The sequence below is a fragment of the Lepeophtheirus salmonis genome, chromosome 14, assembly GCF_016086655.4.
Source record: "Lepeophtheirus salmonis chromosome 14, UVic_Lsal_1.4, whole genome shotgun sequence".
NCBI classification, from domain to species: Eukaryota; Metazoa; Arthropoda; class Copepoda; order Siphonostomatoida; family Caligidae; genus Lepeophtheirus; species Lepeophtheirus salmonis.
Genome location: NC_052144.2, coordinates 15718445 through 15742882, shown reverse-complemented (window position 1 = coordinate 15742882; position 24438 = coordinate 15718445). Strand labels below are relative to the sequence as shown.

Here is a 24438-nt window from a genome sequence, read left to right as displayed (position 1 = left end):
TTCCCAACAATCCCAAACATAGAAACTCCCTTTTTCTTTTTTAATATGACACGCTGAGCTTAAGCTACACACGCTCTTTGATAAAGTCATATTCATTATACTTTATTTTATACGAGGTGTGTTCGAAAAGTAATGTGTTTTTTAAATTTCGCAGAATTGTACTTTTCGTATACTGGATTTCTTAATTTTTCAATGTTAGTACACACGCCCCCAAGAATTTAATTTTACTATTTCATCTATGTAATATATTCAGTTTGTTGATGAGAGGTATACCGATTTATGTACTTTGCTACATTGGCGATTTTTTGTTATTCAAAAACAGTGATCAAATAATTTTTATCAAAGTGTGTGGGAAAAATAAATAAAGTAGTTCTAAACACTGGAAATGTTGACAGTCACATACGGTGAAACTGTTCCAAGTTAAAAAAAAAATTTGCAGGAGGGACAAACTCTTCCAGGAGTGTCGGGAAGATGTCATTTACGAGCCTCAATTGATAAAGTTTTGCACGCTACCGTGGCGTAGTGCATCAGGAGGTTTTACCATATGATGGTCATAAGTCAATACAGAGTTTTATCTTGAAGTTATGCACAGCTTGGAAGAAGCAATGAAAGAAGAAATCTGGAATTGTGGAAAGATAATTTACGGTTTTTGCATCTCGATAATGCCAAACTCACTCATCTTTGCTTGTGAAAAAAGTTTGGGCGAAAAATAACGGGACAATCATACCTCAGGAACCATATTCACCTGATTTGGTCACATGTGACTTTTTCTTGTTCTCAAAACTAAAGATACCTATGAAAGGAAGGAGATTTGCAACGTTTGAGGAGATAATGACTGCATCGCTGGAAGAGCTCAAGGCTTTACAGCAAAGTGCTTATGAGAAGTGCTTGAAGGATTGGAAAAAGTGTTTGCACAAGCGTATTCTACCTGAGAGGGATTACTTTGAAGGGGGAAACATAAATATTGATGAATAAAACAATACTTTTTCTAAAAATGTATAGTCATCTTACTCTTATAGCTAAGTACTCGTCTTTTCTTTTTATATGGCACCCTGAGTTATAGATGCACACGCTTGCTGCTAAAGTCAAAACAATTATTAGTAACAAACACTGCTTTGGATCAAGGAGACAAAATTTGCTTTCTTAATATATGTTAAGTAATATTATCATTCCGTGAGTTCTATTATTTAGCTATTATTTAGCCACTCTCGATCGCTTTGTTTGCAAAGATTTATTAAACTTACCTTCTGAATGAACAAACATAATTATGGTCTCCATCTTGAACATAAAGGATGGGGAAAAATGTAACATCCATTTTCAAATTTCATCGGGCTGCATTTATTTTAACGTTCCCTCTAAGGATTGTAGTAAAATGCTTAATTCTGCAATTAACAATTTTGCCAGTTGCCTGGCTCTCAAAATTATAAAAGAGTATATCAAACTATGTTTTCCAATGATTACAGAGAAATTAGTCTACCCTTTGAAAGGCATGTATGCAAAAGACATACCATTTTAAGCTTCAAAAGCCCTGATTGTTGGAAATTGAACTACTGCAGAGCCTATCAGGATAGAAAGTCTTAGAACAATAATGATTGCAGCTGCAGAAAGATATTTATCCTAGATTCCTAACATTCGACTAAGTGCATGAATCTATGCTGGAGATCTACTAAGAAATAATTCCTCTTTTTTAGATATAAGTTTAAAATTCTTCTACGTCGATTGGTTCACAATTTTAGAAAGCTTCAAAATGAATCAATTTCACATATTTATTTCTCTTTGTTTTTTTATTTATTTAGTTTTTCAAATTGTTGCAAGTTGCAAATATTAATGTCACAATTTAGTTCCACATTCAATCTAAAAACCGTGCATTTAAAGTTCTCTTTTTGAATGAGTTAAAAAAGATATATTTTAGTGTAGTGTATGAATCATGATATCTTCCAAATACCAGAATTGTTTTCATATTGATAACTTTTTTTTCTAGATAAATAATTATCAAATGTTTATTTATATTTAACAACGCTTATGCCCAATCAATGGATCAATAAATAAAAATATTCAAATCTGTGTCGTTTGTATGTATATCAATCTTATCACAATTAAGAACATTTACTTCTTTTTATTACTTTTTTTTACAAAGGTTAAACAACCTATCCAATTAGACATCAAGCTCAAAGCAATATGTTTTTGTTTACATAAAAATAATAAATACGTTTGTTTTTATAATTTCACTAACCCTAAAAAAGTAAATATATATAAATATGTAATAATAATATATAGAGCATCCCTTAGGATCGACGGCTCAAATCCATAGGCCTATCCTCATCCTTGATCTTCTTCAAACTATTTTCATAGGTTGTAAGAAATTGTCTTTGAAGCACAAAGTACCACCATGGGAATTGTGATGAAATATTGGCGAGGAGTTCTTCCTGATTCCTATTCTTCTCTTCCTCCCTACTCGTCTTTACCATCATCTCATTCCGTGGCATCTTGGATGGTGAATTTGACATCACACAATGCATTTTGAACCAATTGGACCTTCGCCCATAGCGAGAGCCTGCCTTGGACATCCCAACGCGAAGACATTTCCTTAAACGACAGGCCTTGCAAGAGGTTCGGTTCTTTTTGTCAATGACGCAGGAATAATTGTTTTTGCATTCGGAAATGGAGTTCAAATTGGATTTACCACAGGTTCGACCAAAGAAGGATTTACAGCCCTCACATGTGAATGCTCCAAAATGATATCCAGCCGCAGGCTCATCGCATACACGACAAATTTGATTCCGCATGGGATCTTCTTCCTTTGATGTACATGAAAGAAACAAGAAAAAAATAAAACAAGTTAGTCTATGCAAGTAAGCAAGCAGTCCTTGGACTTGACAAATAAGTTATGTATCTACGACATACAACAGAGTAAAAAATCTTGATAGGAGTCATTATATAAAGATTTAATTTACATAAAAATATTTTAATTACTAAGAAGGTTATCGCTAAATGAAATCTTTTTCTTTCAGTTTTAACATCCTTGCTGTTTCCTATTTAATGTTCCATGGACATGCAGTTCCTTAATGAAAGTGTGTACCAAACAGTACCGTTTTCTGGTTACCCCCCTGCCTTGTACAAATAACTATTCAAATGGGGGCAATAAAAAAAGAGTTTAGCAATGTTTGAGGCCTGTGTCTGCATTTTTTGACGTGCTACAAACCATTTTAATTTGATATAAATAGTTTTTTGAGTAAAAAAATGATATTTTTAGTATTTTGCTTATCAGCAAAGTATTTTGAACCAAATATTTCTTAATTTATGGGTTCTAAGATGTCTAAGAATTAAGAAAATTGGGTTTTTTACTAGAAAGTTTAATATTAGTAATTTATTTAAAATAATTTAATGTTTGAAATTTACATTTATTTTTCAAATTTTGTTTCCAAAAAATTTAATTTTCTATGAATAGTTGTAAATTTTTCAAATTTTTTGTGAAAAGGTGAGTTTTTTGAATTTTTCTTCGAAAAATTTAATTTTGTTCATTTTTGGAAATTTTTTCATGAAGATTTTCATATTTGATATTTTCTTTTTAAAATTTTTTAATGTTTTGCCTAAGAAACTCCACAAACTCAATCCTTTCTCTGTAAAAAACAACAACAATATATATATATATAATCCCGCGGACGTCTCTGTCACTGATCTTTTAGTGTTAAAACAAAGAAACTGTTAATCATTGAGTATATCTAAAACCCTTTAAATGACAACACGACAGAGTGCCTCATATATTTTCCTGATAAATCAAAGACTAATAAATATGTTCATAATACAATTTTGGACTCAAAGCAACAAAATATTTAGAGCGGTTCAAGAGGTTTAAAAATGGCTAATTTTCACGCATAAATCTATTTTTTTAATTTATTAAAATGTCCTATACTAAACCGAAATTGGCTTAAGAGGTCTCAAACTTCCCTAAATAAGTTTATTTATTGTATTCAGCAGAAAATAAATTTGTGCAAATGATGGAGAACATATTAACTCGAAAATGGGACAGTCTAGTGCAAGGGTTATCGCCCAGTGTGCCACAAAATACCTATGTGACATAGATTACAATCTAGTGTGCTACATAGACAGTAATACTAGATTATTCATGAATATTATTTAGCTACGTGAATAGGTCAAACCTAAAGAAGGTAAGATACCGGACTCTAGACAATCAAAGCCTATTAAAGGAGCCTCATAAGCCTTGTATACACTATAACTATTAGGGTTTAACTTTTGTAATTTACAACCTGCCACCTATCTCAGTACTACTTTATCTGATTATTTCCCAGAAGCAAGACAAGGTGTCACACTGAGGGTAAACAGAATATGTATTTTAATCGTTACCGCTGATAGTTTATTGGTTGTTGCATAAATAATATGTTAGGGTTTTAACTCATTTATTAGAGAATGTGCTAATGCTTGACAATCACAAGTGTGCCTTCAGTTGAACTAGATTTAGAATCCTTGGTACGATGCGTACTTTCTTACTTTGCATTAAATTTGAAGATTGAGAAGAACCTCATCTGCACATGATGAAAGAATCACGTAACGTATATGCCAAGTATCTGACTCATGGATTCATTACGAACAAAAACGACCTCATAAAATTCAATCTCTTTTAAATGAGGTATACATACATATATTGAAGTCAATTTGTTTCAGTTCACCATTAACCAATGTATCGAGTACCTACTTATGTGTATTTGATTGTATTCCAGTCCCTAACACCCTCCCTACCTTAAGTGAAGTCATTTATCAATGTAATGAGAAAAGATATTAGAACTGAAAGATAGATTTAGAAAGAAAATTGGTGTTGTTAATAAATTGGGAGAATTTCAAATCAATTATGAAGAAATAACTTTATATCAAAAAAAGGAGGGGGAAATCCAGGTACATACTTGAAGTCGAATCAGTGTTATATAGGTACAGAGTGCATGCATATAAATGCCCCAATAAGTTGATTAAAGTATATATAGTAACAAAAATAGTTAAATATGTTGTTGACATACAGTCAAATATGTATAAAATCTGGCAAAAAAAATGTGAGAGCAGAAAAGAAGTAGAAATTTAGATCAGTCTTCACTTTAACGTGAATTTAGATCAAAAAGACATTGTCAAGATTGTTGGAGTGTCGGTGCAAATAGCATGCAAAAAATGCTGCATTAGGAAATTAGAGGGTTCAAAAAACATTCGACACAAACAAATTCCTAATTTCATCAGTATCCAAGAGATTTGAAATATTTAGTCAGATAAGCAAAAAATCTGCCTGAAGCAGTTTAGAAGGGAAAAAAGTTGAAAAAGTTCAAGAAACTACGGATGTATCTTGAACTGAACGGGTCTATATTAAAAAAAAAATATTTGACTTGGATAAATTAGATGGCACGCATTTAATCAAAGGCAAATGCCACACCTCATTATTGGCATTACCAAGGAGTTGATCCAATATTTTTACAATGGTATCATTGCCGCTTAAGAACCAGAGTAGATGCCGTGATCAACTTAATCACGTATTCGTTCTTTGGTGTAAAATAGTAAACGAGTGAATTGATCATCCTTACATAGGGCAAGTGAGTAGTTTACTGATCCTTGTTAACACGGTCAAATAAAATAATGAACCAATTTTTTATTTGGATTAAAAACCAAAAGGTTGGATGATTATAATTCTAATAAGCCCACCCCTCTTAGTAGATCCAAATAACCCAAGGGAGGCTGCTAAAGGCCAAAACATCTTATACAAAGTAAGTAATTTAAAATTTATTTACTTAATTGTCTTCAAAATTTCCTTTTGAACCGCCTATTAAATAAATAGTTATACCCCATAAAAGTGTATTTTTTATCAGATGGGACGTTTTTACGTACACACTGTGTACGTATGAATATACATATTTGAATATGAACTAGCATAGGTAGAACATGTTGGAAACTAAAGCAATCATCCTACACATGAAAATAATGAGGTTAATCACTACTATTTAATTTCTTTATATGAAAATACATTTAGAAAAGGATTCATTTTGTCAAGTTTGAGTACTTTTGTAACATACAAGGTCATGTGTTAACATGAAATAAATCTTGAATAAAAATAAAGAAAAGGAAAAATTATCAATATTATTCATCGATTAATTTCGTTTGAAGGGGTCTTTGTTATATGAAACCATCATAGATATCAGGGAGTGACGTCATCATTAATCAATCTCAATAGCAGAGACTATATATGTTAACTACCGTTGATAGCATTTTATTGATTTATAAGACTTAAATTACCCTCAATATGAACCCTTTATAATTCTTTAATATAAATTAATGAATTTTTCCTACGTTTAGTAATGCAATTTGTGGCATTTACAAGGAATTAAGTAGAATAATTTGTTGTCAGAAATTGACGATAATTATTAGTTGAAGAATACAAAATATGCACACCAGACTTCATTATGAAAAAAAAAATTCTAGCTAGCTTTTGTGTGGAAGGGTCTGAAAGCTATAGGAGATTTCTTTGGCTACGTGGTATCTTCTCTCCTTACCTTTCTCTCTCTAACTAATGGTTCGTTATAGAGCAATACTCAAGTATACGTATCGCTCCAAGGGGACAGATTAGTTATTACGTAGTCAAAGCAATTTATCACACACGACATAAGTTCTGAAGAATACTTTCGACTAGTGTTGTGTCCGTCCTGGTTTAGCATCAAAGAACGCCGTTCAGTCCGATTCCATCCAGTACAGTCTTACTTATCGGTCCTTAAAGAAGGTAAAATAGATCCTTCATGACGTCCTTAGGGGATTAGATCTTTTTTTTTTATTCCATTATATTATAGAAAAATATATCTACATCAATTTGTTTTATATTGCATTGTAATGAAAAAAACCTTAACATATATCTGATAAATATTATTTGGCTCAATTAACATCGACATTTTTATGAATAAAATAATTCGGGGACTGGCTCGACCACTGGACGGCACCAAATAAATTAGGACCGACAGAACACTACATTCTACAAAAGAAAGTATAAGGGAAAGAGGCTTCATGTATATCAATAAAAACTGTGTTTTCTTTTCTCAAACTCTGATTCGTCTAAAATTAAGTATATGCGCTATTTTCATATATTGCGCAGTTCATTGTTATCACGTCTTTTAATTAAGATTCATCTAATGTAATTTATTACAAGTCAACGTTTTTGGAGAGGGCTATGTACTTTTTACTTGAATAAAGTAGAAATATAAACTATTCATTAGTATCATAGTTCATAGTATCTGAATCATAATTATGGTCTTAAACATTGTAAAAGTATTTTTAAAACAAAAATACATAACCCTAGTCATCTAGGACAGGTATTTATATTCCATATTTTTTGATCCAGGTAGCGTGAATCCTGAATGTATATATATAGTTGTTATTTAATTTTTATTTAAACCATCTTGTGTTCTCTTTCCTTTTTAGGCTCTTTAAATTCAACCAGCTCCAATTCAAATGAAAATTCGTATATCGTGGTACTTGTATCTCAAGATTTTGCGGTATCTTTTTATCCAATATGTATGATGTCAAACAACCAATGGACATCCTATTGGAGAGCCAATAGTTGCAAATAATTGGCTAATAGCCAAGGAATTTCGGGCCTTCCTCCTTGTTTATTTTAGGAGAAGGAAAGGTTGAAAGATACGATAAAGATTTAATGGGCTGAGGAGAATAAATGAAAGAAAACATTTTACTTATGTACATATTCTGAGTCATGAGAAAAATGTTGCAAATATAATAATATGATCTCGTATCAACCTATGTATGTACAAATGTACAATAGCTTGAAATACGAAGTAACATTCATAACAATGGAGGTCTATGCAAATAACCTCGACATATCTGAATATATGTATATATGGCTGTCTATTGTAGATGATTGTTATGATTTCTTGACATATTAGGCGATTTATGATTTATTCAACTCTGAAATGCATTAATCTATTTTCCATCAATGAAGGCGTATGTAAAGTAAAAAAATCAAATCAAATACCTATGTAGGTATGTAAATCTGAGTAATATACCATCGTATACACACGTTGGAGGCGGATAGTGGCTTTAATATTCCCTACTATAATATGATCTTATATGTATGTAGGTACATACAATGCAGATATATATATATATTAGGGGGGGGTTTGAATCATACAGGAACCCCCGTATAAAAATGAATTTAACATAATTAAAGGAAAATAAACTAAAGCCATTCTTATGTGGGTACGTATTTATTCTGTCTAGTACAGATTTAGGACCGATCATTAGCTATTGGTCCTTATGAATTTGTCATAAATATGTTGATCTTTTATTAAGCCAAATAAGGTATGTCAAACATTAAGATTATTGCACATATTTGGCATAAAATGTTCATATTTTCATTATAACTCAATTTAAGTACACACATTTATCCTTTTTACTTAGTTATAATTTAAAAAAAGGGGGGGGGGAAACCTCTTAATAATGTCACAAGGGACCCACTTTACCTTTTTAAGGACCGACATGTGGGACTGAATGGGGTAGGAATGGACTGCACCGTGGTATTCGGTTCTAAATATGAACCAACATAACACTAACTACAGCTATTGGTATTTTTACTTTAAAAAAAAAACACAATTGTGGAGCAAAGAGTACTATAGTTTTTTATGTCAGCAAATATGTCGTTTATCAAAGTTAATATATTTTGCATAATATTCTCTTTAAAGTGGTTTTTACACTCACCGGAATTTAGCACATATTCACATCCCTAGTTATTATGTATTATTATTATTTTTTTTCTTTTTGCATCTTATAACATAATAACCGTTCTTTAGTATCCGAAAATCAAAATTCGATATAATTTGAAATACAAACCACCCTAATATCCATATAATATATGAATCGCTGTGTATATGAACGAATTATATATATTAGATTCTGATTATATTATAATTATAGAGGCTCTATAATTCTCTAATTAATGCTCTCATGGTTAAATTTTTTAATTTTTCTAGATTAAGGTGTGTATGGCAAGGATTGTGTGCTACAAAGATACGCGTACTCAATATATTATGAAGGTATATAAAAATATTGTTTAAGTACTTTTTGATTAGGAAAAGTTTACCATTTTGGGATGAATTTTTTATTTATTTCATATCAAATCATATTTGTATCGATTTTGTGTACTGGTTCTATATTGTACAATAGATTGTGCTTGTTTCAGGGGCATCCACAGGATTATATATATATATATATTTTTTTGGTTTTGTTGGCTTGGTTTTTAGATTTTTTTTTAAAGAAAACAAAAAATGAAATTTTTCTGGAAAAATATCAAAAGTTATATTGCAAATATCAAATTTTTTGAAACGTAATTTTAAATATTACATTTTTTGAAAAATAATTTTAAATATTACATTTTTTCGAAAATCTACGGTTACACACGAAATTTTGAAATAAATTTCAAAACTTGATAGCTTTTTAGACAAAATTTCAAAAATCCACATTTTTTCACAGAAAATTCCAAAAATTAAATTTCAAATATTAAACTTGTTGGAGAAAAATTTCAAAAATCCTTAGTTATTCAAAGTAAATTAAATTTTTTGAAAAAAAAAAAAATTAATGTTTAGGTATTCTTAAAAAAATTTCAAAAATTCACTGCTGCTACAAAAAACAAATTTTTTGTCGTAAAATTTTAAAAAATCATAGAATTCAAAGAAAATTTTAAGTTTCTGGAAAAAATTAGAAATTTTTTTATTTTTTGGAAAAAAAATCAAAATTAGAATTTTCTAGTAAAAAGCAAAAAGGCATTAACTTAGGGGAGCTACTGCCCCTCCACGCCCCTTATTTATTTGTATGAAAAATTGAAGCACGCAGCCATCTTAGCTGCTATGGTAGATAAACTTATTAAATTAAACTAACGAGTTTCATAAAAATTTCGAAGAAACTTAATTCAATGTCCTTTAAATTAAAAAAAAACAAAAAAAAAAAACACCTGTATTTAATGCTATTTGATGTAAATAAAACTCATTGATATTGAACGGCAATTTCGTATAATTAGACTCAACAAGTTACTTTATCTACGTCTCATTAAGATTATTTTAATTGCAACATCATTCATTTTAATTATCTACTATTGATTAATGTTATAATTTGATCTATTACAATAACGAATTTATTATTTATTAATGAGTAGTACATATAACTTTAGGCAACCTTTTATCAATTGATAATTTCCATAAAAATAAGAAAAAATTGCTTTATTAGTAAGTCAACAGTTAATGTGATAATTTTTTTGAATGATTCTTTAATTGGTTAAATGGAGTTGCATTAGAAAAGTATAATTAAACAAGATGTAGTACCAATGGTGTCCGCAGGATTATAACTAAATAGGAGAAAGGTTTGGTTTTCCAAACTTAAAAAAAAAAAAATCAAAATTTTTAATTGAAAAAATTTAATTTCAAATCTTAAATTTTTTCATAAAATTTTTCAAAAATCTGCAACTCTTCCCAAAAAATTTCAAAAATCCTCAGCTGTGAACAAAAACATTTCAAAAAATCTATAGCTGTTAAAAAAAATTAAAGCTTTGTTCATTTATGGAAAATTCATTAATTGTTTTTTCATATTGAAATATATTTTTATAAATGCTGTTTCAGGATTCCACAGTGGGGAGGCAGGAAGGGCTGTTGTCCTCCCAAAATTAAGGAATTTTTGCTTCTTACTGCAAAGTTTAATATCTGAATTAATTTTTTTTAAATTTATCATTAAAAATATATTTTCTAAAGTTTTTTTTCCAATTTTTTTTGTTAATAGCTGTGCATTTTTAAAATTTTTTTTTGCAAAATATTTAATGCTTTATTTTTTGTGAATAGCTTTGAATTTTTGAAATATTTTTACAAAAAATTAATGTTGGAAATATAATTTTGGAAATTTATTTTTAAAAAAATTAAATTTTTGTTAATAGATGTGGATTTTTGAATTTTTTTTCGCAAATATTTTAATTCTAAAAACAATTCTACATATGTATATACGATTCTGTGGATGCTCCTAAGTATACAACCAGTCTGAATCTGTTTTAGTTAATATTCGATTTTGACAACGATGTGAAACTGCGATTCCGAGCGAAATATTTGTGCAAATCGGTCAAGAAGAAATTTCTTCAGAACGAACAGAACAAAATCGGTTTCGGACCGAGTGTCAACACTGATGAATATATGTTTTTCCTTGTAAATTTTAAAATATTAAATCCTCTCAAAATAGTTTTTAGCCATAGATATATGTTTTCCGTACTTTTTATAGTTGGAGTACATAAAACTAAAAGTGGGACTTGACGTACAGAGATATTTACTTTAATGAATATGTTTTATGTGAAAAGTGGACAGAAAATCCCCTACACCATCTCATTTTTAGAATATCAATTGAGCCAATTCCCTCCCTAGATTTGTACAAATATATTGATGTATATATATAATTGTATACAAGCTGTAATTATGTATGAGTTGTAATTTGTATGAGATATTGTACAAGTTGTGCGTCTCATTACGGCTGATTTAATTACAACATTAGTCATTTTAATGAACCACAAATTTATATTAATGTTATCATCTCATTTTGATGGACTAAATTACCTACTTATTAGGTATTTCATACTAATATAACGTAAATATTGGACAACAGTGATACGAACATATTTATTACTAAAGTTATAAAAAAATATGAACTTATTAGCGTTTGATTAATTAACAATTGTAACCTAAACAGTCTTTTTTTTCCAAATCTTACTAATGGTGAAGGGTAATACTGAAAATTTGTTGTGTAGTTATAAGTTTATGTCCTTGCTGGACTCAGAGTAGAAAACATGATCCACATTGAAATATTTCCTGCCTACTTACTTCATAGATTTATATTTATTTGATTATTATTTCAGCTGCTCGTAGCTGGTCTAATAAAACGTTATCCCAGCTAAGTTTCTCTCTTCAGATATATCTCTAATTGTCATGTTTTTTTGGAGCTCTATTTAATAACAATGAATTATTAATTGTATCGAGACGCTCAATTTGAAACTAATTAGATCAAAAAACATCCTTACTCATAAAGACTACTGCTTTTCAAGTAGCGACTACTTGAAAAGCAGGCCAATGTTATATACTTTTCTAATCAAGCCTAATAAATACCTTGAGGCAACGTGAAATTTCTCTTTGATATTGCTATATATTTGCATAGGATTTTATGGACAAATACTTCAAAAACTACATACCTTTGATGAGGTAATAATAGCTGTAAGGTATTAACTTCCTACATGATGTCGTGAAAATTAAGTCTGGTGACGTAATTTTTAAGGATGCTTTATTTATGTATGTTGATAACATACATAAATGGTTATTTCTGGAGTAATGACTCTAATAAGTTCCTAAGAAACAAAAATCAATTTGTGCTAATGATTAAATATAGTCTTTAATATCTCAATTTCATGCATTGATTTTGTATGAGCCGTGAATTTATTCACTAGATGCAATATTTTAATTAGGGGATCCGTGAACGGATGCAACAACGAGTCAATAATTCAAATGATATAATTACCAATGAAAAATGAAAAACTGACTCCGTTATTACAGCACTATTGCTCCGGCAATCAATATCAATTGACCCTCAAAATCATCTTTTATCAAATATCTAAAAGAATTTCTTTATAAATTTTACTCCATACAACAATAATACTGTTTTATCTCTCTTAATAATTTAACGAGTCGCTGATGTGAAGATGAGGTCTTCAAACAATAGTAGTGCATATCTCACTCCAGACTTGTACTAGTGCTCTACAAAAGTCGCATCCCTCTCTATAACATATGACCTTAACACGTCCCATATATATTTTAGTTGGCAATACTGAAGATTTTTTAAATTTTACAAGCCTCTATCATTATGATTTAACTCTTGAAGAGAGAATATCTAAATATCAAGTAATAACGAGTGCATTTGCTCATGAATGGTGGAAAGATACTTTGAGAATTTGTTGAGGAGCTACAAATAGTGCTGTGTCAGTCCTTATTTATGACTGAAGACTACAGTTCCGTCCGGTTCAGTCCGGCGTATTAGTCCTGAAACTTATAAAGTTCGGTCCTTGAAGACGTCACTCAACTTTACTTATTCTTTTTTTAAGTCTGTTCTATTAGTACTGACAGTATGAAGGGCCGACAGTCTTATGAACCGGTCCCAAGGACCGGTAGGACCGGTCCTAAGACTGGACTGGCCCGAATAAGTAAGGACTGCCCCAAACCTAGCTAGATCTGTAGCTACTTGTTGGATTCCGAGTTGAATTAAGGAATCTCATCGGAGTAACTCCTCTATAACATTAAAAGTGGATAAAACATGTCCTGGAAAGTGGGAAAGGCTTTTTCTAATTGATTATATAAGAAAGATTTATTTTTATTTGCAATGCTGTTGGTATTATTATTCAACTCTTGAAGACATAAATTTTAAGTATAATGTAATAATTAGTCCGTGTGCTCATGAAATACAATCAGTAACACGGAGGTGGGCTTATTTTTAGGTTCCTTTTATGCTCATATTTTACACAACTCTATCTATAACTAACTACTTAACTTCCATAAAATCACAAGGTGAATTCTGCGCTAAAAGATAATTATGTGACATATATCGTTGGTCCCTCAAAATGGACTCCTCGAGAGAAGGAAAGTATAACTAAATTTGTACAAAAATGTATCGTGTTCGAATGAACGGATAAACAGAAATACATTAACGAATGAGTGATTGAACAGAAAAAGTGTGAATAGGGTTAGGCCTCTGCATTTAGTGAGAAAATGCTTTTGTTTGAGCAATTGACAGACTAAGTTTCAAAATAGACATAATTAATAAGTAGAATGTACATGACATATATATTATATAAAATACATTTATCTTAGGTAATCCTTTTGCCCTTTATATTTGACAGTAATATGGCTAATTAAGAGAGATAGATCCTCTCTTTTAGATCCTTGACATTAAAGGAATTCATTACAGTATTTAACTTTGCTATTTCTACGCAGATTGTTACATATTCAATATTCATAATCTACCATCTTACTTAGGTAGAATGACAAAAGTAGATGAAAGTAAGTACACTAAATCATCCTGGAGTACACATCTTTTTAAACTAAAAAAAAAGAAAAGATTATTATATATTCCTGGGGAAATCCCAAATAATATCACAGCTTAGATTTAATACAGGAATATTTCACCAGAATTGTGTATGATTTGTAAAATGGGGGAATCATTAAATTGTTCTTATACAATTAGCCTGGGCTTACCTCCCTTACAACAAAATATAGAGTGTATTGTGTTATCAGCTGTTGATGTTTTTTCTCCCCCCCCCCTCATGAGTGTTCTGAATGTTGATTGGTTGAATTATAATTAGGTTTCTAGTTGATAGGGTCTATTGGTCGTCTGGTACGACTTCTCAGTTCTCTGCAGATGCATATCGCTGCAAACCACATTGGGATTTAAAAGGATAATTATGCCTGAAAACAATATGAAATGTGAAAAATCCAAACTCAAAGCAAAGTTTATATAATCAAAAAAATATCCAAGGCTTCAATGTGATTTTTTTTACAGAAATTTGACTATTCTTTTGGTGTTTAAAATTTGAGATTTGGATTAGTTTGAGGGCGTCTTAGTGGCCATGTTGTTGAAATAATTATTCCAAACCATTTTTCAATAATAATTCAATCGTTGGAAGATCTTTGGCAAACTAGATAACAAATGATTTTGGAACCTATTTTGGGTACCTTTGCGTATGAAAGGTTGAGTGATCAAATAAAGGTAACGACATCTTAGAGAGATGTTTTGACAAGGCGTTAAAATGGATACATATATTTGCAAATATTAATACTTTATAAATCGTGTCGAAGAAAATAAGTATATTCCTATACTAAAAGAGCATAAACACTATGGGGGAATGATGGGCCTGGAGGAGGCCTATATATGATTGTAAGAATGACGTAGTTTTAAGCACATCTGCTCTTATTTGTCCAATTTTTTAAAATATTACAATGAACTAAGGATAGTTACAATAAACCTTTAAAACAATATAGCAAAACGTGCCTTTTAGCTTGAGGAGATACATATTCGTACATATATTTTCTTTCCCCACTCAAGATGTCGCTATTTATGATATCATAGATGACGTCACTATATCATATATTGTCATTTTTCCTCATTACGTATGCAACTTTTTCTTCCCTTGGCAGAGTTTGGTATGTTCAATCAGATAAAAGAGTGGAAATTTTAATACTAAAAGGGAGGCTGCATAGTTGGTAATTGAATAATATTCAACGCTCCTAGCGGAGAAAAAAAAGTTTTGCTTCCTTATACAAAAAACATTCACGTGACCTTTGTTTCGCTACTTTTGTTTTTAAACTTTAAGTTACACGAATGATAATTATTATACCTAATTGGTTCATAAGGAAAAATATTAATGTTATTTTACTTTTATATACCACTATTGTTCGGTATACCAATACAATTGTAGTACCGGGATACTGTCACATTTAAAACGGTCAATACCAAAATTTGTATTGGAAAAAGGTACTTAGTGTATCATAAATATGACCACTAATGACATAAAAATTAATCCTTTATAAATAAAAGCAAGATTGAAAATTGTGTTATATAAAAAATAATCTTATCTTGACCCATATCTCAACTATCCTTAAGAAAATTTTTGCGGGTGCCCCTGTATGTGCCTGTTACAATATTTTTTCCATGTTTTTTTTAAAAAAAAGGTTTCGAAATAAATCGTATATCGACTTCCTTTTTTTATGTGAATCGGAAAGAATATGTTGGTACCATGAGCCATCCAACTCTTTATGTAACATAGAACAGGAATATCACTAAACTTTTATGAGGTAAGGCCCCTTCAGATCAATTCTAGGGAATACCTACTTACATAAATATATATATATATATATTTTTTTTTTTACCTGAAATCATAAAAATAGTATAACTTCTAGCTTTATACCCAACATCAATTGTCAGAAGGTCTGGCTTTGGAAAGCCAGATGAACTGCCTTGCTATGGATATAAAACGTGGAAGATGCAAAGTGTGTGGAAGACTGTGCCATTGACTTACTCTGACCAAAGATATCTGATATACATCTTTCAGCCGAGGACCACATGTTCAATTTTTCTCAGATTGTCTAAAAGATTACTTTTTTTGTCCGCTAGGGCCCATACTTTACAGCTAACTATGTGATATCCATAAATTCACAATACGAATTCCGCCAAACGAAGAAAAACTTACATACGTCACGAAGAAAATAACGTCATCTTTTCACTCAGCTCTTGCGAAGAAAGAAATTTTTTTTAAGTCAAGACTAAACTTGAATAAACAGTACATGAGCGTCGATTTTTTCTTTTTTTTAAAATCAGAAATGAACGGGTTCAAGGCTGAATTTAGATTTTTAATTATTGTTCAATAATGGAAAACGACTAATGGAAATCATATTGACTTATTTCTGTGTTTTGTAAAAACAACATGGAAATGAATAATGAAGGCCATAAAATATGATTTAAAAAATACTTGACGGATAGTAAACGGATGGTAATTGGTACAAATATGTACAAGGGACTAATTCATAAAATATAATAGCCATTATACGTTAAAATTATTATAAGTATACAGGACGGCTCAGAAGTTGTGTTCTATCAAAAACAGAAAGCCTCACAGATTATTCTTTGTATAGGAATATACATCCTGAGAAAAGGTGAAAGCTAGGCTTCTGTTGTTTTTTCCTTCATTGGGAGATAGCGACGACTATCTATGCAAAATCAAAAGACTTGCCCTCATTGAGGATTTTATTACACTCTACCGAATTTTAAACAAAAAGATAAACCTATCTCACTCACCCTGGATCCAAAAAAAGGTTACCTCTTCTTCGCAATGCGTCTCTCTCTTCAGAATACCAATTAGCCCACAAAACCCAATAATTACATTTCAAGCCAAGTGTTTATTATAGATGGGTTAGTTTTTGGAATTATATACCTCTATACTTTAGCCAGGAAAGTGAGGCTGACCTCAAGCTAGTTCCTCTATTGTTTGACACATTTATAAATATTCGTTATTTACATGTTAGGATTATTTTATTTTGTTCAGTTTTTCTTTTCACTATGACGTCATTTTTCAAATTTTTATCTCCTTATCTTAAATATATTACTTTTACTAAAAATAATAATTGTTATATTTGGTAAACAATTGCATACGTCAACATTTATAGGCTTTGACTATTGCTGCTGTTCGAAATAGAATAAATAAATAATATATATCAAATAATTGTTTACAGGTTTAATATTATCCTTCATATAATATCTGTATATCTCAATGAGGTTAATTTCAGACAAATGGAGTAATCATGAATGCATCCTAGCTCATTTTTCTTTTATTTCCCCTCATGAAGGAATGGGTAAATTCGTGTACTCATTTTTTTTATATTACTAATAACTCCTTTTAAATTACCCTCATGAGGGAATACAAAATTTGTATGATTATTTCAGGATTATGGAATTCCATGGATCAAGTAAAGATGGAAGTCAAAATTGTTCAAAATGGGGCATTTTTTAACAAAAAAATCATCAACTTCTGTAAGATGGGATTGATATATTAAACTGCTATAATAAATAAATAAGAACACAAACTGCTAATAAACGAAAGATGGCGCCACCATTATCGTGTACGTAAGCAAGCGACAAATACGAGAACAACGTTCATGCCAGATTGTTTGTGAACTATTATTGCACTTCATTTGAATTGCTTGTGACCAAATTAGGTCTACTAAAAATAAGTTCTGTTTGAACCAGTGTCAAGCAAAAATTTGGTCTAGATCTGTGCCAAAGAAAATTTTGAACTGGATTAATTTAACCAAAAAATTAGTCTGGTTCGGTCTCATTTAAAATAGAGTCAAACCCGATTTTATAGATGAATAGTTGATGATGTCAGTTATCCTTCGAAATTGTGAACATTGACCTTCAAGGCAGTCATATGAAGTTAAACGTGTAGTATTTATTATAATTGTACAGCTGATACATCAGTATAAGGTAGAAGATGCAAAATTGGGAAAAAAATCGTGCCACGTCTTGAAAATGATTAGATTTTGGCCAGATATTCCGGTCTTGACCGTAATATACACCCAAAGATAAGTTCCTGCACTCAACACGCAAATTGAACCCTTAGTTGAACGACTTTCAAGTTAATAGGACTCAAAGTCTGGACTGTATAATATGGTACTCTTGTAAATTTACAGCAACTTGTAATATGTCACGTATATTTTGATATTAATTTCTTTTCCAGTGTTTTTTCAATGTCACGGGACTGTATGTATCTGTCTGTGAATTCATGCCACGTTGAGCAAGAAGGAGACAAGAAGAAGAAGAGAGAAAAAAAGAAGTGGCAAATCAGTGGCCGTGAATTTAGACACAATCATGAACAATGTCAGGATTGAAATTGAAGGATGACCAAGAAAGAGAGAGAGAAGAAAAAAAGAAGAAGATAAAAGATGACGATAGTGCATAATAAAAAATAATTATAATGTGGATTTCAGGGACATAAAGGAGTGACCCAAGTAAGTAAATGTTGTACATTTGTAGGTAGAGTCAATAGAAGAGCAAGTTCTCAACGATTGACCCCCGGATGAAATAAAATATATGTATATAAAAGAAGTCAGTAATGAGATGGGCTAAATATAAAAACTGGATCGAGCCGCTCCTTAAAAATTATTTACAAGAAGTAAAAGAAGACGGAATCTTCTTCTTCAACTATTTTTTTCCCCTTTACTTTTCAATAATGATAAAAACAAGAAGAAGCTACCTCAACTGCTCCCATTTAGAATCGAAACTCTTTCAAGGCTCCTTGGAATTCCTTATTATAATACATGCTTCTCTCCCTCAAACATGGGATTTTGATGATGAAATTAAAGATATTAACACGAATAGAATTGCATTATTTTCTCTACCTAGAGCTCACAGACGGATTTGTCGTTAAATTCACCTCCTTTTCATGTAGAAGCAGAAAATAATGCCATGAGAAGGTGCCATATTAGTATTGCAAATAACATTATTATCCCTTCTACTATAGTAATATGGACTAAGGATGGCGTCATACTCTAGGAATGTACACTACTTTAGGGCCCTTTACAATATACATACTCATACATATGAAATACATATATCTTAAGAAAATATTATGGATCCTCTCAATCAAAGAAGGATGAACATGGAATTACCAGACTGACAATTAAAATTACACTGTTAGCTATCGATTTTTACAAGGCAAAAAGAAAAAAAAAAGTTTGAATTATCTCTGAATAATGATAATTACCTTGCTACTATCAACAACTGATTTTGGGCTCCCCCAAATGAATTTTTGTAAGAAAGGGTTCAATATACTAATTGATCATGGGCCAATTTCTCTTTGGAGGTTGCGAGATACCGCATAGGTAATATAACGAGTGAAAACAGACTCCTTTCTCAAAGAAGGAAGACAGAAAGGTGATGCAAATTCTACACACTATTTTGCTGTCAGCTATCGATTTGTCGACTTATTTTCCCTAGTGGTTACTGTTCTGAGCGTTGTTGATGAGTTGAATTTCGAATTAACTCATGTTACGTTGTAAAAAATCCCCAGCCATGATCATTTAATAAAAAAAAGGATAGTCGAAAAAAATTGGCTAATTGTTATCTACTGATTTTAGATCATTCTCACAAACCTTTGTTTCTGTTTGGCGAAAAGGTTGCGATGTATAAAAAAGTTAACAAGGTGATGAATGTTCATGATATCTCTTCTTAAGCAGAAGTAAACCAAATTATTGAATAGTAATTACATAGTAGAAATGAATTTGAATGAACACGTGGAAAGGTTCTGTGATAAATAATTTAGAGCAATTATTAACTATAATATTTGAGGGAAAAATTGGGCAACTTTTACCATCATATTTTGGCCCATTTGTCTTGTTTCTTCTTGATTGAAAAGCTCCAAGAAAAAATAAAAATATCCATGTGTCATCTCAAGAAAAACACATTCCCTCATCATAATAAGGAAAAATCAAATGAAATGACAAATGCAATATTGAAATCTTCTCCAGGATACCATTTTGTTGATTGAGAAACGATTACTGCACAATTGTATGTTGTCAAAATGGGTGCATATACTCTTCATATTTTGAGTATGGAATCATAGAACATAGGGACTCAATCCCAATGTTTGTAATAGCGAAGAAGTATCAGTAAAAATGACAGAAGAAGGTAGCATATAATCGTATTTAGAGTGCGTAATTGTGTCAACATATTGTAGCTACTATTTGAAAATGACTCATTTGGTATTTATGGGCCATCCTTTCAATAACATACAATATAAATGTGGTAGATCTTAGCTTTAAATGTCATTTTTCTTACAGGGATACATACAAATATCATTTAAAGTAATTGAAGACTAAAATAAGTAAATGAAACATTTCACAAATTTTGATTAGATTTGTATTCAAACATTGTATATTGCAGAAGGAACTCCCTCTAACGGATGTTATTTAATCTACATGAGTAGTAGAGTCAAAAATGTTTGAATATACATGTATAATAATGTCATTATTACCTTTGAGTTGCTGTCCAAATAAAGTCGTTTATCCTCTTCCATCCGCGATTTAAACTGATCACCACTCTCCTTAATCATTTCCATTTTTACTTCAAAGAACTCTGCACCAAAAATCCTTTAAGCACAACTATTTTTATAATAAATCCGGGAGACAATCTAGAGTATAATCACTAAATTTTGAACTAATAGTCTATAAACGACTTCATGTGTGGTTCTATTTCATTTATAAAAATGAATTTATTTCCTTTAAAACTGCTTTAATTCAATAATTTTTTTACCCCTTTCGTGCCTTGTTTTAAATGTAATAATCAAATAAAAAAATTTTCGCGAACGCAAATTATACATTTTTAAGGAAAAAAAAAAATCTAGATTAAAATTACATATAAAAAAAACGAAGACGCTTCACAGAGGGCATTGAAGAAGATCCTTTTTATATGTTTATTACTCTATGTAGTATAGTGTGGCTTACTTGTCCACCTTTGTAATCTACATATACATGTCTTGGACTTGACGGCGCAACCACAACCTGGTTGTACTCCTGAATGGGCCTGCGTAAATTAAAAGCAGAAGAAATAAAGGCTGTGTTTTCTTTCTTACTGTTATGATCGTTGTTACTTGATTCTACATTGTGCCTTCTTCATCATTTGGCATAAGGACTCATGTACGTAGACAGATATTTTATTCTTTGATGGAACGTGAAAAGGATTTCATGTCTGTGTTTTACATGAGTCAGAGAACTTTATTCTCTTGCAAAGGAGTTAGATGTTCAAATTACTTGCATACTCATGGGAGAAGTGACTAGGAAATAGGGACTCGTCACGCGTAAGTGGTTATAATTAATCCACCATTGACACACTGGGGAAAAAAGAAACTCTTACAAAATTGGATAGACATGTCAAGGAAAGCTTTAATTTTTTGAGAATAGAGAATTCAAATTGATTGACTTTGTTGTTAAAAAACAACAGAAATCAAGAAAAAATGAGACATTTCCAAATGATAACTTTTTCCAACCTATATCTTGTAGACATCCCAATATTTCATTGACATATTTAAGTCACTTATGGCTTTAATATTCAAATTTGTGGTATGAGTGTGGATAAGCTGGAATTTAAGCTATATTGTAGAGCTTTTATTTGATTTACAAGACTTGTACTGTCCTCGATATCTTTCCTTTCAGCCATAAAAATGTAAACTACACTTTGTTTTGAGAAAAACTAGCATAAAATGTATTCTTTCTTCCTAAAATATAAAAATTATAAGCCTTGCATTCAAATTTATGGTATACTTTGTGATACTCAAGAATTTTAAACATTGTCTATAACCTTCATTTGATATTATAAAACTTTTATTTCGTCCCCATAGAGACCATCTTAAACCAAATCTATGCAATCCCAACTTCTTAATTGTGACAATCAATTTGGGCAACTTTAGTTGCAATTTGTAATGCCTTCAAAGGCTTAATTCGAAAATAATTTGTTTCAGGAAATCATTATTCGTTGAATAATAAAGATGTAAGTAATCCAGACTCCATTTTGAAAAAAAATAAATAAAAAAAACCCTTTTTTTTTGCTTGTGTGTTGATGGGACACACGGATTAAATCAGTCATTCGATGTTACATAATAATAGTATAAAAAGATAGATATTGTACATTAATAGATTTGTGTTCTGATGGATACAAATCTATTAAAATTTATCAGCTACATTACATCATTATTTAGCTTCTTTCAACTTTTATTTTTTATGGTACACATTCAATTCTACAAAATTGAAGACTGTCATATAGGGACTATTTGACGTCTGGCACTTCTTGTTTATAGATGCAAGGCACTAGTATCGTGGCTATACTCAATATGATTTGCAACGATAATTATGATCAAAACATTATAAAGTGTGAAAAATAAAAGCTTAAAGCTTATATCAACAACCTACTTTTCAAAGCTGAGCATATTTTAACCAGCGTTAATCCCTCCAATGTTTGGTAATGAACTTATTTATTTATCCCCATTTGCACACTGTAAAAAGGCAATGGTATGGACTTGTGAATCGACTTGATTGCGCAATCAAAGACTTGACAATGGTTTGAAAGCTAAGAATCATAAGCAACATTGACTATTTTAAGTCGAACTCAAGAAATTCTTACTACTATGAACCCTATATTATAGTCATCGAAATGAAATGAACTCAAAAGAAGAAAAATCAAGGACTTGGCCTTGATCATAGCTCGTGAGCAAAATATTTGAGACTTGACTTGGACATGGAGTGTAAGGACTTTCTCCCACCTTTGCAAAAAAAGTTTTTTTTTAAATCATGATCAGTTTTACGTTTGATGTTAAAGTATGTTAAAAATCATGGGGGAGTACAAATTTATATAAATAAAGCAAAGTTTGTCTGTTTGTGTGTTGTCGACGCAAAATGACTACTAATAAATATCGGGTACTCCCCCCGGTTTGGTCTTTCATAAAGTAATGTTTAATCAACACACAAAATTCTTATTTATTACTTTTTTGAAAATCACTTCACTTCCTCAATTCAAACGAATGGCAATGATAAACAAAGTTACTGATATGTCTGTAAGTTTGTGTTTGTTCTTCCAAGACATGCTACTGACTAAACATAACCTCAATAGAGACCAGTAGTGTCATCTCTTGGACTTTGCACAAACTTTTAAGAATCCCTCCTGCATAATATAATGAGATTTGATCCAACATATCATATCCCAAGGTAAAAAAAAATGTCCACAAAATTTGGAAATTATTACGATTATTTGAGGAAGTAAATTTGAGGCATAACCAACACATGTACGTTTAAATAGGTAGATAATATGACTCAAGTTATATTTGATAATTTTTGGCAAAGAATATATTTTAGAATATGTAAATATGCCTATGTTTATACTCGACCATATGAGAAGTCGATAAATTTTGAGTATGTCAACAAGCAAAATATAAAATATGTGTATATTTGAATAAAAATAAGATTCAGATTTGAGCCCTAATATGTTGTATTTCTATTCACTAGGGTTTCTCATTTCCTGGATAATTGTGTAGGAGTGGGAGACGGGGGAAAAACATTTTTAAATACTCGGGATCTTGAAGAAGAAAGAATACATTACAGACAATCTTACCCAAATATCCTTTTCTCCGTTTTTTTCATTTTCACTATTATTAAGCAGGTTGGTTTTCAGATTCCTCGTGTCCTAGTTTTTAAACTCGGTAACTCACTTGTAACAAAAAATATTTAATAGTAAATAATGAAACTAATTGTGATAGAGCTGGGGGTGGGAGGGAAATCTGAGCACTCATTGACTGAATAATTAATGAAGGTCGAGTGATTGAAATTAATTCATATTTCGATAGTAACAAAACAAAACAAAAAAAATTGAGCTCTATAGCTTAGGTACAAGTCGAGAAAATGACACTTGAACGTGTTTGACGAATTTACATTCGTCAAACTCCAAGCAATTGGGCGTCTGGAGGCCAAACTGGATCCGTAGGAGTTAACGAAAACAGCAGAAGCTAATCCCCTCAAGTACATGTGGACCCATGGAAGAGATCTTGGAGTTTTACAACAGACTGTCCAGAGAGCTATGAAAAAAGTGGGCGGAGAGAACCTTGTGAGGTGGGAGAGGCCACTTTTGACACCATCCATGAAAAAAGGCCCCATCTCTTTCGTTCCAAGACTCTTTTGGGGCATTTTTGGCCATTTGGGTATATGCGATGCAATGGCCTACGGTGTCCTTCATACAAATATCAAAGCCTTCAAAGCCACTGTCAGCCAGCACTGGGACCCTATGACCGAG

At 31.0% G+C, this 24438-nt stretch overlaps 1 protein-coding gene and 1 long non-coding RNA gene across 2 annotated transcripts; one reads left to right on the top strand and one right to left on the bottom strand.

The window, feature by feature from the left end:
• Positions 1–2064: 2064 nt before the first annotated feature.
• Positions 2065–20972, bottom strand: LOC121129648 (uncharacterized). The gene is made up of 2 exons (XM_040725375.2): positions 20639–20972; positions 2065–2798 (listed from the first exon to the last, which is right to left on the bottom strand). Exons 1-2 carry the CDS (start codon positions 20720–20722, stop codon positions 2286–2288), a joined length of 597 nt encoding a protein of 198 aa, XP_040581309.1. The 5' UTR covers positions 20723–20972; the 3' UTR covers positions 2065–2285.
• Positions 20973–21275: 303 nt separating this feature from the next.
• LOC139907210 (uncharacterized) lies at positions 21276–23899 on the top strand. Its single transcript, XR_011783664.1, has 2 exons — positions 21276–21460; positions 23658–23899. It is a non-coding gene; the product is annotated as an uncharacterized lncRNA (long non-coding RNA).
• Positions 23900–24438: the final 539 nt, after the last annotated feature.